Consider the following 20,098-nt stretch of genomic DNA (forward strand, 5'->3'; position numbering starts at 1 on the left):
AAACACTAATGAGGGCTTAAAGGATGGCAAGGTCCCACTGTGATAAACAGAGGAACAAAGACACAAACACACATGGGATTGGTAAAGATGAACTGACTCACTTGCACTCAGACTCTGTCTGTTTGGAGCTGTCGGAGCAGCTGTGGAACTTCCCCTGAAAAACGACACAGAGGAAATGTCAGTGCAAAGAGAGATGTTGTTGTAGGACGGTGAGAGAGGAGGTGTTACAATTTACTCATGCGTCACTCTCACAATGCACTCAGTTTGATAACCTTCACCCTCCCGTTCCTCATCCTCCTCCTCACCTTGAAGAGCTGTACTCCAATGCAGGCAAACATAAACTGCAGGAGGGAGGTGACGATCACGATGTTCCCGATGGTGCGGATCGCCACGAAGACACACTGGACCACATGCTGCAGATACGAGGGCCCACAGAGAGAGATTAATACTCCGTAGTTTAGGACAGTGTACCTTATTGGCCAGGATTCCAATGGCTGACATATGATTGGCCATAACATCCCTGATGGAGGGTGGCTTTTCATCAGCAGGGTATTTTCATCTTCATTCAACAGTGACCCCTTTGGTCATTTGGGTATCTTGTTTACTGCCTACACCACCAGTGGCAGCTGTCAGTGGCAGTTGAAATTATATAAGCAGCTGGTTGGCTGGATGCAGTTCGGAGGACTGTCAGATGATGTCACAGTGATGCCACAGACTCACAGCTGCGATTGGCCATTCCAAATTAAGGGCTTGATGGCATATTTTGTTGACTATTTCACATACCCCTTTAGAAACTCAATGTTTGTTGAACAGGCATTGCATCGCCACTGTAATTTTACTTACAAATGCAAGCAAGACTCTGAGCATTAGGTGTTTAATTAAGTCTGAGCCAAAGTCACATTATATTTTTAACCAAAACTGACATTAAAAGTTTTGAACCGAATAGAGAACTGAATTAATAAAAACTGGGGAGGAGGGATTCATGACACTAATAAAACAATAAGCAAGGAACATAACAGTTCAGAGTGTAGAAAATATGTCAATAGTTTGTAATAAGAATTCCGGCAGCTATGGAGTAAACTGTTTAATGTGAATTTATATTTATGTGTATGTGCTTATTTTCTGAGGCAAAAATGAACATCACAACCATCTCCCTCCACTGGCTACCTAGATTAGCTTGCATCAGATTCGAAACCTTGGTGCTAGCCTATCAGGTAGCTAAAGGGAACAGCTCTCTTATATCTGCAAAAGATCACCAGGCCCTACACACCTACCACATCTTATTCCTGAGAATAACATGGGTGTTCTCCACTACTTCACTTCGCTCTGGATAGGAGTGTCTGTGACTGAATGTAATGTAATGACAAAAGCACTATCATCTGGCTGTTGATGGGGGGTTGAAGCGGGTGGAGGTCAAGAGGATGCACTCACTTTCAGGCCCTTGGCTCTGTTGATGGCCCTCAAGGGCCTCAGCACTCGCAGCACCCTGAGGATCTTCACAACGTTAATGGCACTTGACCTGCGGGGCACACATCACAAAGACAAACACCAGGTTAAGGGGGACACAAGCAAATTGCACAGCAAACCATCCTGGTGGAAAGGCCATCCAGAGATCGGCTATCAGGGTGGGGAAACAGGGAAACCTGGGAACAGCAGTGAGAGAAGAGACAGAACGACTGGCGTGCTATGAGACTCACCACAGTATGTAATGAGACGCACCTATTAACTAAAAAAGTCTGTTATTCAGGATGTATAGCAAGCCATATATCAGCTACATACCAATGCACGATTTCATCACGGCATTCAGTGAGGGCTCGATTCAAAAGTCATGGCTGCAGCACAGAACCGTGACCTTATTTAATACTACACCACCATTGTGCTTCAGTGTGGGGGCGGTAATTGGTCAGGGAGATTCTGCCAATCAGGTCTAAACAGGCAGGCAGACTGCTTCCCTCCAGAATGGGGACTCAAACAGCAGAGGGAGCGTGGGGGGGTTGGGGGAGGGGGGGGGGGGGGGCGCAGTATGAGCTGGACTCACTGGATCCCAGAGGAGATGAGGGACACACTGACCACCACCAGGTCCAGGATGTTGAAGTAATTGCGACAGAAAGAGCCCTTGTGAAGGAAGGCTCCGTATGCTGTCATCTGCAGAGGGAAGGAGGGGAGGCACAGTCTGAGTAATCCAGCCCCTGTTGTCATGGCAACAGCCAACCACGTTCTGAACAGCTTCAGTGCGCAGTGTCAGAAGGAACACCCACCCTCCCCCCACCACCACCTTACAAAAAATCAAACTACGCTAGCTGTTGCTAGACCGCATTTGGCCTGTAAGACAGAAGTACAGGGTGACAGACCGTACCTTTAAGATAATTTCGATCGTGAACAGTCCTGTAAAGACGTAATCTGCATAGCCTAGTATCTGAGAGAAAGACAAGAGGTATTAACATAGGGCTCATACACTGCATGCAGTAGACTCAGACAGAAGGACTCCAAATCACACAACAAAAAAACAAAAAACAAAAAAACCTCACTGGCTCTCTACCATTGCCACTGAGGGCAACAGTAAAATCACATTTGGTCTAAGTCCATCTGAATGTGATATGGGGAAGAGAATCTGAACCTGGTTCCTGAAGGAGTCGTTCTTCACAGGGTCTTCAGCCGCCAGTGAAATGCTGCTCAGTAGAATGAAGAAGAGGATGAGGTTGGTGAAGATGTTGTGGTTCACAATCTTGTGACAAAGTACCCTGAACCTTTGAGTAAAAAACAGAAGAGAAGAGAAGATAAGGTTCAGGAACCAGAACAACACTTTATGGAACAACACTTTCCATAGAGCCACAGCAACAGCAGGAGTCACTACCTGCAGTAGAAAACAGAAGGCCTTGATGCGGACTATATGGAAGACCATTAAGCAATATTTACATACAGCACAACAGACTCCTGAGAACTGGCTTCCCTTGCTGTTTTAGGAGCTATGGTAATAACTTTGATATTGTTCTCACTAAATCCTACCTCTGACTTCTATGGGACACAATCCATCCATCCCCCTCATGGCCCACCTCAGGCAGATGCAGCTGTGGGACACATCCCTCCCCATTGCCCCACCCCTTTTCCAGCCACATTTGGAGGACATGCCAGTCCCCCATCGCCAGGCTGCACTGCTTACTTGTTAGTGTGAGTGAACACAAAGAAGGCACGGGCCTCTGGCATGGGTATGGCCTTCTCCTTCAGCTGTATGTCCGAGAGAGGGCGTGGCCGCGGCCCCACCGGCATCTCCGGCTCCTCGTCCTCTTCCTCCCCTGAAGGACGAAAAGAAAGGGGGGGGGGGGGGGAAGAGGAGGAGAGTGTACAGCCAGAGAGAGGACAGCGCTTTGAGGAAAAAAAACATGACGAAAAGCGATGTGAGATCCCCAGCACCAACCTGTGTGTGGCTGACTAAACAAGAGACTGTTGTAGGACTTGAGGTTGAGTTACTATGCTGTGCCGCACAAAAACAAACACACACACTATTGGTACTATTAGTATCCCCCAGAAATCACAATAGATTGTCTTTGTAATGTGTCTTCTTCATAATGCCTTCTTTCAAGTTTTTAGCCCAATTATAACCATTACATTTTAGTACACATTATTAGATTACCATGACCTGTTCAGCAGATAAGGACAGGGTGGGCATGTATCCTGCCCACCCACTAGCTAATGGTAGGCCTACTCACCAATCCGGGAGTGTTGCTAGCAACAACAGTTGGGAGGGAGGTGAAAGGAGGGAAGGCACCATACCATTCACCAGTGCTAGATTTTTAGCAAAGCCACCTTGTTTTTGTAGATAGCTGGTGAAGCCCCCCTTGCAGAAATGGGCACTACAAATATTAACTGTTTGGGTTGCAATATTGCATGTCATGTCTTTTAGAGACATAGGTTGTACCCAGCTACCCTTGCCCACTGAAAAAAGGGGAAAGCAGCCAGCTTTCTACATTTTTTTTTTTGCAAGAATTATTTTAAAATATTTTGGCAAAGAATCACAGATTCAGTTTTCTAGATCTTCATTGTACTATTTTTTTTAACACAGCTCTTCAGAGTCAGTTGCAAGTCTGCCACAGGCTGTTGTGAAAATTGATGCAGTAAATATGACTCCATCAAGCTTTTAGCCAAGGATGCATTTTGGGAAAAAAACAACAAAGAAATATGTACTCAATTACACGGCCAATGCTTTGGGCAAAGCACCTAGTCACAGAGAGAGCGGGGATGTACCTGGGAAGTCGTTAGCAGGGTAGGGATTCTTCTCTTCATTTTCATCCCCCTGGAACTCCTCAATGTTTATCTGAAAATTCAGGTAAAAGCGAGGACAGATCAGATGCAACGTTCAGCAAAGCTCCTGCCTCTCATTTGCAACTCACGAAAGTAATCATGGGAAGTCACAATATGCTCTGAAATGTGCTAGACCTGAGAAGATGAGATCATTGCAACAAACCTTCAAGAGTGAAGCTTTCTTTGACTGCTTGTGATTTTGACATTCAGTATAGATTATTTTACATTCCAGTGCTGGCTGAACAAAAAGAGAAGCCTTTTTTTAATGAAACCAGCAATATACAGGAATGAAAGCAGTCCTCCATAGGAAAAAAGACAATTGTTAAAGCTAAGTTGTGTGTCTTTGTGGTAGTTCTCTCCAAAATATATAAACACTCTGTAAGGGATGTGCTGATGCTCAGAATGTATTCTAACCTGGCTGGTGTGCCACACTCACCTTGGTGGCAGTGGGAGTCTCCCCGTCTGAAGTGATGGATTTCAGCTCAATCTTCTCCTCCTTCTTCTCCTCCTCCAGTGGTGGTTTCTCGTTGTCTGTTCGCTTTTCTGGGCTGGCAGTTCTTTGTACAAAACAGGGAAGTGGGTAGGGATGGACACCACTCATGCATGTATTCATATTTTAATATACCAAAGTTACATTTCCTAGTAACTTCCTGCTACCTGGCAAGCTTTTTCCTCTCTTTCTCCTCCTCCTCCTCCTTCTGGGCTGACGTCAGACTCTCTGCATCTGCAAGATTGTCCACAGCGATGGCCAAGAAGACATTCAGGAGGATGTCTGGTTGACGAGGTTGTCAAGAAGGCATAAATTGGTCATATGGTGCACACAAGGACAGAAGAATATACATACATACCTTTCATTCCAAACAAAGAGAGGGGACAACCCTTCTGGAAGTTTTAAAATTCAATTCACAAATAATTTACATAGAGAGGAATTTGGCATAGGATTGTACAGTGAAGTGTAAAGTTCTAATCCAGAGCAAGCACCTTTATCTACTGCTATCAATACTGCTTTTGAGTACATAATCAAACCCCATCTCATATATGTGTGTGTATGTATGTGTGCGTGCGTACAGTATGCATGTGTGTGTATGTGTGTATGCGTGTGTGTGTACGTGTGTACATGCGCGTGTGTGTGCATGTGCGTGTGTGTGGGTGCATATCCCAAATACATTGCAATTCAGATAAGTAAAGGCAAATTTAGATATCTAACTATAAACCCCTGACTGCAGCCAGGTCCTTGCAGGCTGGAAGTGACTGGCCTTGCTATATTGGAGGTTGTCGCTGAGATAGTCGGAAGGATACAGTTTCCGCAGATAAAGAGGATGATGAAGTAGATGCACACCAGCATTCCCGGGAAGGACGGCCCTCCATAAGCCATGATCCCATCATACATCACTGAGTTCCAGTCCTCACCTGTCAGGATCTGTGGTGACAGAATACATACGCAAAAATATCAGGCATATGTAAATCTGGCTCGTTAAAAACTCCCACCTCTTGTCCCCCCGAGATACATTTATGTATCAAGTACAAACATCGAAGAAGCTAGCACATTAATAGAAGCTTTTGTACATTAGTAGTGCCATTGTGTACAGGGCTCCGAAATCAAATGGAGTAGACTGACAGACAGTTAGCAAAAGGCCATTGCATCACTGACAACAGTGACTGATAAGCGAAGTACAGTCAACAGTAACTCTGATACCAAAAATACAGCGAGCAAGGACCTGGTACCTGAAACACAGTGAGCAAGGACCTGGTACCTGAAACACAGTGAGCAAGGACCTGGTACCTGAAATACAGTGAGCAAGGACCTGGTACCTGAAACACAGTGAGCAGGGACTGGGGAAAGTTGTCAAAGGTGCTGCGTCGCGTATCATCAAAGTTGAACTTCCCGCCAAAGAGCTGCATGCCCAGCAGGGAGAAGATGATGATGAAGAGGAAGAGCAGCAGCAGCAGGGAGGCAATGGAGCGCACAGAGTTCAGCAGGGAGGCCACCAGGTTGCTCAGAGAGTTCCAATACCTGCAGAAGGGATGGTGTGGAAGCATGTCTGTCAAACACGGACCCCGGCACTAGGATTACATTCCCCAAGCAGCACACCGACTACACCGGCATTCACCCCGTACTCATTCAAAGAGGAAGTCACTGAACTCTTTGATACAGGAGAACATTCTGTCTTCCTGTGTAACCAATTTGATAGAAACAAATGTCACAAGCTCCCTTCTCCTCTTGGTTCTCTAAAGTTTCTATAGTCATGGGGTTTCACCATAGCTACTGAAGGCCTGAAAACCCTGAACCTGAAACAAGGGCTCCATTTCAACACTCAGGTTTTAAGCAGAGCCACAGGGAACGGTAATGCAGAGAGATCATAGCTCAGGCACAGTCAGACAACATAAGTAGTAGCCTTGAGAATTTCAGCTCAAGGTTGAACCAGGTTCCTCGTTTTCCAGGATATGAAAAACTTTTTTTTCCCCTGTTGTCGCACTCAAACTCCAGGTCCCAAGTTTCCAGGCTTTCAAAAGACCAGGTGCAAACCTCACTGGCTTAGAAACCACAGTGAAGGGAGGGGGAATGGGTCCCCCTGATCCCACCCAACATGCTATCGCTTCACGTGCTTCGAAGGTGAACGCCAGTGTAGCATTGTCATGTGTGCAGGGGCTCCTCGTCTTGCAGCAAGGGGTTCTGGGAGGAGCAGGAGGTAACAGTCCAGCATTCAGAAAAAAGGTCCATGCTGAGTAGAGGGCAGATTCTCACTCACTCCAGCTGGTTACATGGGATACAAGAGTTGAAGAAGCAACAGGCACTCTGCTTTGGAAACTCACTGAGGGGAGAAGACGAGACAGAGGCATGAGAGAGGTGTGTTTTTTCCTCCCAAGCATCTAACTGTTTGACCATCAACAGAAACAAGCACGGATGCAAAGACCTGTGTCTGCGCATAGACAGATGGCATGCGCACATGTGCACGCAGACAGATGTGTCAGACGAGTGGAGAGAGCACAGCACTGTTATTGTGAGGGTGACACTGGAATCATACACGTGTGAAGACAACAGATGGGAAGAGCCAGGGAAAAAAGCAACAGATGAAACAGACGAAAAAGCCTTCTAAAAGGCTAAAAGAATAATACAAAATCTGGATCCATGACATTATAACACAACAAGACAACAAGTCCAGAGGGAATTACATATTGTTCCATACATTCTTCGTCATACATTTTTATAGCTGGATATTTAGAGAAAGTTTGTTAAATTTCTTGCTCAACGTGACCTGTACCTTCCTCCCCCTCCCACCCACTCAGATTTTTAACCCGAAACCTGTTCTTTTATTATGCCCTGCTTTGCTTTTCTCCCAATTTAGAAAGGCCAGTCTTAACTGTAGGCACACCCCATTGCTCTGACCTCAGTGCGAGAGAGTGCAGTCTGCAGTCCATCAGATTAGCTGCATAGTAACCCAAATAACCAAGGGAGACGCTATTGCATGATAAGGCCAACCAACTGTGAACCTCCCTCCCTGCATGATGCTACGGCCAGTTGCACACTGCGTGGGAGTCCTGGCCACAGCTGGTACTGACACTAAGATTCAATTGCAGGTGCACGCTACCTAGAGGACGAGTGATTTAGCTGGGCACGGCACTGAAGAGGCCTCCCGCTGCAGAACGATTTCACATGCTCAACTGCCGCGCGTGTAACTTGTAATCAGGTTGTAGTGGGAGGCTGCAATTAATGGAGGTTAACAGAATTACAGTGGTGTCATGCTGCAGAAACAGAGCGGCTGAGCTGGCACTCAGAGATGCTTAACTTTAAACAAGGCAGGTCTGCAAATTGCCAAATTGCCATCTGAAGAGCGGTCAAACTATGGGCAAGCTGAATTCACTCAACCGGCAAAAAGAGCGGCGTCAAGAGGAGGAGGGTTTGACTCGACGCCGTGAGGTAGCCTGTTTCCACAGAAATGCAATTTCGACCACGCTGAATCACTGACCGTGACAGTGCAATATGCACCCTGGCAAATGAGTCTGCCCCCAAACAGGCCTGCAGCAGGAGTGAATGGAAACTTCAGTGGATTCCCTAGGCCCCACTGTAGTTCCCAGTGACAGAAACATCTACTCTGTGCTCTGAGTGAACATCGTTGGCCATGCAAACAATGACTATTCCAGCTGTGGAAGCTGTACCACACACTCACACGCACGCACACGCACAATCACACGCACACACACATGCACACTCATACACACACACACACGCACACACTCACACGCACGCACATGCACAATCACACGCACACACACACGCACACTCATACACACACATACACGAGCACACACACACAGAAATAGCTTCAAGGCTGAATGTAGTGGGCTGGAGGATTTAATAGAGAACATAGTTTGACAAAAGCTCAGACTAAAGTTGTGATCAGGTCATTCCCATCCAGGGATGAAAAACTGAAGGGGATCAAAAATAGTTAAAAGTCAAAAGATATCCCTGGCAAGTGATGCAAAATAAAACAGTGGTATCCTCCGACAGGTACAGTATAAGACTCCATAAGAATCCAACACACGAAACAGAGAAGGAATCTGAGATAACAAAATCCCTGCTTGGCAGCACCTGTTTCCAAAATGTTACCTTTAATGATAAGGAAAGAGATGGAAATGAAAAAAAAACTATGCCTCTCGACTCGTTATTCAGTCTAAAGATTCTAGGCGTTACCATGGAGAACCACATCGACAATTTGAGGATTTGTATTCCGGCACCGAAAGGCAGAAAAACGTGAAGCCTGATAAATATCTCAGTGTGGGGATATAACAAAGTGTTACCCCACTATGGGGATGAATGTCAATCGGCGGGAGATGGAGGTAATGCTTTAATAAACCCAAATCTCATTCCTGCAGAGTAATCCGGGACATAAAAGGGAAGGCAGGATTGTTTCCTTTTGAAGCCTCGGCCGACGCTTTGCTGAATCTGATACACTCGCCTCAAGCTAACGGACAACAAACTCGGGCCCTGTGTCATAAAATCAATGAAGCTCATTACAGCCAGACACCTTGGATGGCACAGCTCAAGGAGAGCGGTAAATAACAGGGAAGCCAAGCGACCCAAGCGCCGCGGTGCTTTGTCAGCCCCCTCAAAAATGGAGGTCAGAGCAGACGCCGGGACAGAGACCACAGCCGTGTCACGCCGAGGCCCGCAGAGTGAACCCCACTTTACCGCTAAAGCGATGACAACAGCAGGTCACCTGTGAAGGGATATCCACCACGGCTCATCCATAAAGCCTAGGCAACCGTTGCCAGCCTGTCAACGTGACTTCTGAGGGACAAAGTTATACGCACGGCCTTCACCGTTTGTGGTAGCAAACCAACCAAGGGCAGCCAAGAGCAGCCACAGCGGGGGTCTGAATCCTTGGGCGGAGAGACGATTAGGATGGGATGGACAGCAGGTAGGTGGGCAGAGAGGGGGAGAGCAGAGGGTTCTGGGACGGGAACCAGGCGAGGGCACGGGGACGGCGGGGAGGGGGGCGTACCTGGTGATCTTGAAGATGCGCAGCAGGCGCACGCAGCGCAGCACGGAGATGCCCAGCGGGGACATGATCTTGGTCTCCACCAGGATGGTCTCCAGGATCCCGCCGCACACCACGAAGCTGTCGAAGCGGTTGAAGAGCGAGACGAAGTAGGCCTGCAGGCCCAGGCTGTACATCTTCAGCAGCATCTCCCCCGTGAACAGGGCCAGCAGCACCTTGTTCGCTATGTCTGAGGGACCCAAGACCAGGCAGAGAGACAGCAAAAGAGAGGGTGAGAGAAGGAGAGGGAGAGAGAGAAAGAAAAGAACAGAGTGAGACAGAGAAAAAGAGAGAAAGAAACAGAGAGAGAGAGAGGGGGGGTGCGAGAGAACATTGCTCAAACTCCGGAAGACAAAATAAAAGAATGTGTTTACCACATACCGTATGTACAACCTGGAAACATTAAAACTTGAACAATAGCTGTGGAGTAATGGTGTTGGATACACTGCGAGCACCCCATATCTCAGCTCTACCTTGCACTTCAGTGAGCCATTCAGGCTGCCGGTGGTGCTCGGAGGCAATGGTCAGCGTGTTGAGGAAGACCAGGAAGATCACCAGCCAGTAGAACACGTTGGACTTCACGGCTGCTCGACACTTCCGACGACACAGCCGGTTCCACCGTCGCGAGTACCGGCTATCCCAGGAGGAAGCAAGGGGATGGGAAGTGAACAGGGCAGCAGTCTTCAGCAGGATAAAACATTTTAAGAAACCAGGCTACTTTTGGATATCCCTGATACACTGCTATGATTCCTATCCACAGGGAAAATAAGAATGAAAATGAGTAATGTGATAAAACCGCTAAATATTAAGATTAAATGCAATAAATCACCAAACTGGAGTAAAAATCTTCACAAAAATAAATACAAGTTATGCACTATTTAACACACCGAATTCTTACAATATGGATGAAGATACAGAATATTAGCATCTTAGTCCTAAAGCTGGAATCATCTGCTGTACTTCAGCTGAAAAGAAAGAATGTCAGAAATGCCTTTAGAAAAAGGAGTAAGGCCATTCACAGCTATGTTTTTTTCAACATGGTCTGAACAGAACCTGTTCTGATTGGCTGGCATTCTGGGTTCTCAGTGATTGGCTATGGCACACGGTGATCACAACATAGAAGACGGAGCACACCACACAAACACACAATGCTCTCCACACACAGGGGAAGCGAACGACCACAGAGCAGCGCAGAGCCTGTCCTTTCACAAGATCTACTAACCTGAACTTGGATTTGGAGATCCTATTTCTGGAACAAAAAACAGAATGGATTATACACAGAACAAGACAGAACATTATGGAGGACATTTTTTCAGAGAAAAGAGACTCAGTAACAACAGTAAAAAAAACAACATTGACCAGCAATGATTGCAATAACACAGGAAACAATTTCCCTTGTGTTGGCACAAAGAAGACAGTGCAGAGTATCAGTACAGACAGCTTTTTTTTAATGTTTATAAACGCTTCCATGAGATTTGGATATTGATATTGGGGCCCTGTTGGTCTGCTTGGCTGCTCTACATTAACCAAAATTTTTTATTTGTATATGTCATGGAGAGTTTTCTTTTAACTTCATTTACTTCGTTCCCATAGTTTTTGGTGATGTCTGTATGAACTAATCAAGAATGGTTTCGTACTCACTGGTGTAAGTATTGGTTTCACACTACTACTCTTCTACAGAGAGGTTAGTTTCTGAAGTTTATGTCCAGGTCACCAATGAACTATGGTCATGTCATGGGTACCGGCAGTGGAACTCTGGACTCAATGAACATATGTCCTTAACTTTGAAAATTATTAGAGAATTTTATTTTTTACTGGACAAACACAACTTGGTGAGTTCAACAAGTACAAGACATACTTGGCAAACCATGTTTGTATAAAGAAACTTGAAAACAATGCTTTATGAACACTATTTTCTTTTTGAATAAGATGAAGTGAATGAAGGCCTGAGGCCGGGCCTTAATTGGCTGATCTGGGAGAAGATGCCAGTGATGTCAGCGGAGGGCGCCGCGGGCGGTGACTGCTCCACGACAGCAATATGTATTCAGCGGGAACACGGCCAGACGCAACGGGTTCACACAGCGCACCCGCGCACTCACAAACACACACAACACGGTACACGAGAACCGAACACTTACTGTGTGACAACAGGTGAGCGCTATCACAAGAGTACAGCTTTCTGAATGGCCATTGATCAAGAGCTACATTGCAATGTTCACAATGTAGCATGGAGAAAAATAATCAACCACCTTTCAGCTCTATAACAAAGGTGTGTGGCAGAGAGGGGAAAATAAACTAGTTAATAAACTGCATGCGCATGACCAAACCACAAGCAGATACATTCAACACTACACAGATAAGTGAATGCGGAAGGGCAAGCAGTAGAGAAAGCATGCAGTCCATGGCAGTCTCTTGTCACTTAATCACAACACAGTGACCTCAGATGCCATGTGGGCAGGCCAAAGGGCATTTGAAGGTTCAGTGACTTCGGTACAAATGCATGAGTCTGTCACTGTCATTTTTACCATGCCATCGTAAGCACATATACAGGTTCCCTGCGATCAGATTATAAAGCTCACAGGCAAGCAATTCACGGTGCGTGTGCAAACACACAAACACATGCACACGCATACATACACCTAGCCTGGATCGGTCTTGGCTAGGTAACAGATAGTGCCTTCTTCCTGTCTGAGCAGTAAGTTCACTGAGTAAGCAGTGCATATCCAGCTCTGCACAAAGAGACTGTGATTGCGCAACTCCACTTTCAAACCAACAACCGCTAGCCACTTAAGACAAGCAACATCATGTGCTGCAGTTCTACTCCATTCTGATAGGGGGCACTGCAGAGGAAAAACTCCTCCAAACTATACAATTCTACCAATAAATGGTGTTGGTAAGCTGTGCTGTTGTTATTTGATAAGTGAGGCAGTACTTCATGAGACTGTACAATAAAAATGACGTGCTTGTGAGATATTGTGGTGTATTATGCAGTTCATCCCCCTCCAACCTCTCTTGTCCTTGGTTTGTCCTTGATTTTGAGCGTGACTGACAGGGGCCTGAGTTCCAGCCCTGTGCCAGTTAGAGTAGGTGGCTCAGACACGGCCCAATAGAGCCCACTGCCCACTTATGAGCGCCGCCTTCACCCGCTGCGACCCACAGTCCCGATGAAGGCCTTGCGTGCACAGCCAGGCTGACGCTGGCAGATCTGTCTCAGGGATGGCTACATGGCTACAGAGATTCTTTTTTAGCACGGCTGGAGACTTATCTTATAAACGAGGCCTCCGATAGGTGTGACTGCACAGCCACAGCTATTTGTCAAGTTTCCCATTGCAAATGGCCGCTTACCAGAGGTTATTTTAGGTTGAAATGAACGTCCCTGGGTGATTCATAAATTATTCATAAGTTGATTAGATTTTAAAAATACGATGCCCATTTGCTATTGTCAAGTGTGGAAAAAATGAGTATGAATAACATTAAATTAATTTCCAGGCAATGATCTTACTTCACCGGTTGATTTTACTGGGTAAAATTGGAGTTCATTAGTCTGCTTGATACAGGAGACAGTGTGATGACAAGATCAGCAGCTGTAATTAGTAAATCTGATAGAGAGCGATCTGTGATGACAGGAGCTGTGATTGGTCACCCTGATACAGGGCACTGTGTGATGATAGGACCCAGCTAAGAACAGTTAGCATGATAAAGAGCACTGCGTGATTGGTCAGCTTGCTACAGGGCATTCTGTGATGACATCGCCAGCTGTGAATGGTCAGCCTGATACTGGGCACTGTGTAATGACTGGACTCAGCTGTGATTGGCTTATCTATCAGCAACCAGATAACAAACAACAGAAACAAATGTACAGAGGGGATAACAGAGGACAGTATGGGTGCCAGAACATTAAATGCATACAAAACGTAGAAAGAGAAACCCAAGGTCCACGGCTTCAAAAAAGCCAGAGGACGAGGTCTGTCCAATCTGACTGAGCTGTACTCAACTCATACTCTTAGCATAACATACTGCTAACACACTCGGTAGATGGCACAGCCCATGGGACACTAAGTGTGCTCTTCATGTCAAATAGAACTGACATGATTAGCTGAGTGAATGGTGTTTCCTCTAGCTGTGAATCTGTGCACAGCGCAGCAGAAGCTGTTGAAATGACCGAGATCTACGAGCACGGTCACACCTGCGCTAAAACACTGCACACCACCCCTCTGCTGCACAGGAGGGTACCAAGGCAGTCCTGAATGGATTAGTACTAAGTACTTACTACTTAGGATTCGATTAGTAAAGGTGGAAAGAGGGAATGGCAGGAGGAAGAGAGAGAAACACAAACCAAAGCATTATAGAAAAAAATTAAAAGTTATAATAAATATGTTTATTTAGAAATAGGAAATGACGCCAGATGGTCATATCAGTGAGAGAGAAACAAACAGCTGATAAATAAAAGAAAATAAGATAAATGCATGCTGAAAGAACATGGGATCAGAGTGAGAGAGGTCGAGAGAGAGAGAGAGAAAGAGAGAGAGTGAGAGAGAGAAAGAGAGAGAGAGAGAGAAGGGGAGGGAGAGAGAGAGTGAGAGAGAGAGGGAGAAGGGGAGGGAGAGAGAGAGTGAGAGAGAGGGAGAAGAGGGGGGAGAGAGAGAGTGAGAGAGAGCGAGAGAGAGATCAGAGTGAGAGAGTGAGAGAGAGAGAGAGAGAGGGAGAAGGGGAGGGAGAGAGAAAGTGAGAGAGAGCGAGAGAGAGATCAGAGTGAGAGAGAGAGAGAGAGGGAGAGGGAGAGGGAGAAGGGGAGAGTAAGAAGCGAACACTGAGAGCAGGACTTACGCCAGCCTGGTACAGCAGGTCTCCCCCTCCATGTCCCCGGCAGGTGCGTTGTCCGTGTTGACCGACTCGTTCTCGCTGGTGGGCATGCTCACTAAGGGGGGGGGGAAGGGGGGTGGGGGGGGGGGGCAGAGGACAGGACAGAGGATGAATGGCCAGCGCCGCCCGCCGGACGAACCCTCATCACAAGCTGGTTATTGCCTTCAGCCCTCTCCTTACAGCTCACTCCCTACACACTGAGGCCTCCGCAGCGCCCACGCAAAGAGCCAGACGGCACGCGAAAAAACAGAAGTGCTTCATTTTGATGCTCTATCACTGCGCCTTGCAGGGATAGACCGTCAAAAGGAGGAGGAGGAGGAGGAGGAGAACGCTTTCACTGGTGCTTCGGCTGAGAAGCGCATCCACTCACATGCTGTAAGCTCCTATGGCCGGGAAAAAAAGCTGTCATTATTTTTAAAAAGGTGTGAAATCAAGAAAAGTACACATAGAAGTATGTCCAAATATTTTGAAGATTTAATATATGACAAAAATGTATGAATCATATGCCAGTCAGAAATGAGAGACAGTAAGAGAGGGCAGAACTGTTGACCATTGGGGGACAAGGAAAAGTAAGTTCTGATATCAGTAATGATTAAGATTTAAAAATTTATATAAAGATTAAAGAGATGATAAGCACCCAAAATAATTATGTTAGGCCTGTGCTCTCTGATAAGGCAATAGGATTCAACGCTATAATATAGCCATCCCTTTGAAGTGACAGTCACACTGCTTTGCAGCAATGTCTGATGTGGCCAGAGGGAGACAAAGTAAAATATTCCTCCATCAAAAAAGAAGCAAAAAAACAACAACAAAAAAAACACTTCTGGACTATAGCAAAAAAAAGAAAATTACTGTACAGCACATTTGTGACAAGGCGAAAACAGCTGAACAAGAACACCTTGAAAATGCTGCGGTCGCTGTCCTCCTGCTTGCTAAGAAAAGAAAAGAAAACTCAAACGAAATCAAAGCGAGATGACCGAAGGCCGAGCCAAACCGTCCTGGCCAATCAGCAGCTGGCAGCCCAGCGCTGTAAACTCCCAGGGGGCTCCGGGAGCGGGGAGCCGAAAGCAACACAGAAGCCAGTCACATGCAGCCCGGGAGCCTCCTCTACGGCAGATGCTATAGCATGCGTCAGCCGCCGTCCGATATCACCGCCGTCACATCCTCATGCCGCCTTCTGATTGGTGTTCCGGCAGCAGCGCGTCGGCCCGCGGCTACGCGACGCGCCCATCCGCGGCGGTTTCATGGACACCCATAGCCAGTCTCTTTGAGCAATTAAGAATCATCCGGAACTGCGACTCATCCCCTCAGGGCAATTACACGCTCATCTGATTGCTCCTGCGGTTACAGGCCGGTATTTCGTTGAGTGGTTCCTCATAAGCACTCTGTTTTCCTGCCGTTAATGCTGATGTCAGAGTCCATGAAACCGGCACTAATTGCTCTGTAAGATATCAGCGCTGATTTAGATTGTGTTCTTCACAATTGCAGAAGAGTGAAGGAGTGGCGGTATGAGCTCATCAGTACAGTCAGGACAGAACAGGAATAAACACCTGTCTATCACAGGTTTATTAGCCCTACCTACAGCATGCCAAGTTTAACACAACACCCTCACACCAATATTGCACTTAAAGCATTAGATTCTCAGTCTGCTTGCTGCACCTCCTATACTACTGAACCTTAGGTTGTTGGCTTAAGTACTAGCTATGGTTTGCGAAACCTTAATGTATTCACTTTTTGAAAGTTGCATTAGGTAAGAGAATCTGCTAAATGCCTAAACGTTTGTAAATGTAAATACAGAGACTAATGTGCAACCAATGGACCAAATTCTGAAGCAAACATTATAGCAAATATAAAATTGTCAAATCACGATTAAAAAGAAGGTTAAGAAAAAAATATTGAATTAAAATGGCAACCATATATTTAGTAAATTGAGTAAATTCTATGCAAATAAGGGCTTTTGTTTAGAATCATGTTAGAAAGAAGGCTATCACTCATGATATCGCACATGGCCTATAAAGACCTGGGGCAGATTTAGAATTAAATACTACACTATAACACCTCAGCTAAACTGCAGGACAGCCATCCAAAATCTTCCCACCTACCTATTTTTCCATCTGCCTTATTTAAAGAAATCCAACTTCTGTCCCTTCATCCTCAGTATTCTTTCAAGAAGAAATATCTCTGGGGGCAAACAGTGTTAAATATATTCCCCCTGTCAAAATGAACTAGTTTAATCTCTATTCTTAGAGGCTGGGAAGATTAACAACAATCAGGGCAGTGGTTTGATCTGAACGAGATGTAGCTATTCAGCATGGAAATGGATGGGATGGGTTGAGACAGGAGCAGTTAAATCCAATATATATATATATAGATCAGTGCCAAAGATACACTCTTGTTTGTGTAATTCAGGGCCTGTCTGACCTGCTGGAAGGATTGCTTGATTTCTATGGATGTGTAATGGGTGGACAAATGAAATTGTAGAAACTCGATAGCTTCTTATCTTGCGTAAAGTGTAGAGTGGCTGAAGACAAATTTGGGTGGGGGGCTGGGGGGAGGAGGGGGGGTGGTGGTGCGGTATGCATTAGTGACTGATGTGATGACACAGTAATGTCATTATCGCTGAGAAGGCAAGTGCTTGCCAAGGAGAAAGGGACATTAGGACTACATGCCAAAGATGAGTGGGGCCAATAGGCGTATGAAATGTCTAAGATACATTTCCATCAACGGGTTGTACCCGATCACCCGTTTAAGAGCAGGGGAAACAGAACGTGGGGTGGGGGAGGACAAATATGGGTGATTTATGAGAAATTGCCCCATGACAACTATTACAGCTTGAACTGAAGGTGGCCATATCGATCCATTTTCAGAAGGACACGGTGATCAATTTCTCTGTGTTCCTGCGTGTACAGAAGCAGACAAAAGCCTTACGAGCTGCACAGCTCCTGCCTCGACTGGAAGCCAGCAACACATTTCCCCTTACAGTACGGTCAGTTAAAGAATCATCTGTGGGTACAGTTAATTCACTCCACGCAACACTCACAGCACAAAGCTGTCAGAAAATGGCCCCTCAAATGAATTCACTCCCACGACTACACGCATTACGATTATGCTATTTGTCCCTACAACCACTGCTCTGTGAATGAACGTGCTTACAGTCAATTGACTTGGATGTCCATAACAAAACAAATAAAAACAACTGCGTACCTCCATTGCATTGGGATAAAATTAAAGAGAGCCCATTGGAGCAGTACTTTACTTAAACTGGTAGATAAAACTTCCACACCCAATAGCAACATGTTATTGCAATTTTGGAGTCATTGCAATCTTGAACAGCTCACATTATTTGAATGTACTAATATATTTAGAAGTGCCAAGGTATAGCAATATATCAATATAACTGTACCTTGACACTCCATACATTCTGATAAACTGAAACCATGCATGCACATCATGGCTTCTTTTAACGAATCAGCCTTTAGTATCACGTTTCAGTCAGAAGAGAAATTGAAATAGTACAACTGATTAAAATATCCGGAGTATGGAAAAAAAACATGCTTGGGGTCCGGATATTTTAAACAGTGGTGCTGCAGTGGTTTAAAAAACAATTAAAAGTCTCTCCTCCCATTAATATTCAGAATGTGAGTTCCACATGCTTTGTCACTATTCAGAATATTAACCCAGAGCATTAAAAAAAATGCTGATCTTAATACGGCACCAAGAAAAAAGAAAAAAGTAAAAACAACGAAAAAAGGAAGTTATCCTTTCCGATGTAGATACCCGCTGAAACGCTTTTAGCACTCTGCCGAGCAAATAGCCCGCGGAGGACGGAGATCCAATGCACAGGGGCGGGGAGAAGAGGGCGGACCGGCTGCAGGCGGGATGGCGGGTGGAGGAGAGCGCTAGCCATGCAGACGCACACGCCTTACGAAGTATAGCGGCCTTTCTCTTCACCGCTCCGCGGATGTACTGTAAACGACGGCTCTTCCCTGAAAACAAAGAGCGCCCGCTGAAACCACACACGTGTGCACACGCGCGCCCACGAACACGCACAGGCACTCACGCGTGAAATAAACACGCATGCTCGCCTCATACAGACACACACACACACACACACGCACACAATATACACGTGAACACACAAGCAAGTACACACCGTAGACATGTAATCACACGCCCAGAGACGAAACACAGTCCCCAAAAGTAATAATACACACACACACACACACACAAACACAAAACACACACACGGTGTCTGTTAAAAAAAATCATATTCAAAGGAACCTCAGTCTGTGAACCAAGAACCTGAGGATAAAATGTCAAACCTCGACTTATTGTTCCCACTAATGAAGCACATGATGTGTTGTAAAATCACACCCTCACAACAATGTTTATTCAGTTTCAAGAGATCATCTGACAACCACAACAGCATCAAAAGCAGGGGAAGCCAAGCCGACTCGAGCCCTCAGAAACCCGGAGACCCAGTCAAACGGAAAGCTAAGCAGCACCTGCTGAGGACAGATGCGATGCCGAGGTCTAATCGCAGGATTTTCTCTAAAACAAACAGGAACGGAGGGCAGGAGAGAGGACTCCCATAGCGAGCGTCAAGGCGTCGTACAGGGAAAGCACAGATTGTGAAGAGGAACGGTCACAGCTGTTAGAAGGCAAACTCTACAGCTGTCCACTTCCGCGACTTACACCCAGCGCTGCTCACGCAGATTCAGAGAAGCTTTCCCTTCAGGGTGGCCATTTTGGCTCAAAAGGCCACGAAAGGCAAAGAGTGGATAATTTTTGAAATATCGCGAATCTTAACACGGAAAATAAATCAAACCTTCACGCAACCCAGTGAGTGACAATGAACAACCTGTTGCTTATGATGGCTCTTCTCACTTGATATGACAGATATGGTTTAACCACTGAAGAGAGCTGCTGTCATCAACTTTGTATTATTTCATTCAAATTTAAGGTGTAAAAACAATATTCTGAGGAGAGGGAGAGGAATAGCCAGCTCAGTTCAGGCTCCTTCAGGGTGAAGGTGTGACATAAAAGAGCACGCAAAGACACATACACGCATGTGCTTGTACACATGTAGAAACACAAACACGCACACATATACGTGTGTGCTTGTACACATGTAGAAACACAAACATGCACACATACACATGTGTGCACTTACACATGTAGAAACAGAAATGCACACATACACATGTGTGCTTGTACATATGAAGAAACACAAACACACACACATACACGTGTGTACTTGTACTTATGTAGAAACACAAAACACACACATACACGTATGTGCTCATACACATGTAGAAACACACACACACACACACACACACACAAGCACGCACACACACACACCCCGCAGGGGACAGCAAGCCCATAGACACAGA

General features: G+C 45.9%; 1 protein-coding gene across 17 annotated transcripts in view; it reads right to left on the reverse strand.

The window, feature by feature from the left end:
- The window catches only part of cacna1c (calcium channel, voltage-dependent, L type, alpha 1C subunit), a 224,077-nt gene that overhangs the window by 31,632 nt on the left and 172,347 nt on the right, over positions 1–20,098 (reverse strand). For 9 of the 17 annotated variants that reach the window (XM_035426457.1, XM_035426450.1, XM_035426448.1 and 6 more), the window contains 17 exons: positions 14,667–14,757; positions 11,062–11,088; positions 10,313–10,473; positions 9,804–10,029; positions 6,112–6,313; positions 5,599–5,719; positions 4,957–5,071; positions 4,736–4,856; positions 4,463–4,537; positions 4,243–4,312; positions 3,161–3,293; positions 2,618–2,747; positions 2,357–2,416; positions 2,039–2,145; positions 1,432–1,519; positions 306–413; positions 102–154 (listed from right to left, as the gene is read on the reverse strand). In XM_035426457.1, the coding sequence (XP_035282348.1) occupies positions 102–154; positions 306–413; positions 1,432–1,519; positions 2,039–2,145; positions 2,357–2,416; positions 2,618–2,747; positions 3,161–3,293; positions 4,243–4,312; positions 4,463–4,537; positions 4,736–4,856; positions 4,957–5,071; positions 5,599–5,719; positions 6,112–6,313; positions 9,804–10,029; positions 10,313–10,473; positions 11,062–11,088; positions 14,667–14,757 (1,888 nt within the window). The remainder of the gene's footprint in view (positions 1–101; positions 155–305; positions 414–1,431; positions 1,520–2,038; positions 2,146–2,356; positions 2,417–2,617; positions 2,748–3,160; positions 3,294–4,242; positions 4,313–4,462; positions 4,538–4,735; positions 4,857–4,956; positions 5,072–5,598; positions 5,720–6,111; positions 6,314–9,803; positions 10,030–10,312; positions 10,474–11,061; positions 11,089–14,666; positions 14,758–20,098) is intronic. The other 8 variants (XM_035426449.1, XM_035426456.1, XM_035426455.1 and 5 more) reach the window with 2 other exon arrangements.

Source organism: Anguilla anguilla, chromosome 7 (genome assembly GCF_013347855.1).
Source record: "Anguilla anguilla isolate fAngAng1 chromosome 7, fAngAng1.pri, whole genome shotgun sequence".
Taxonomy (NCBI): Eukaryota; Metazoa; Chordata; class Actinopteri; order Anguilliformes; family Anguillidae; genus Anguilla; species Anguilla anguilla.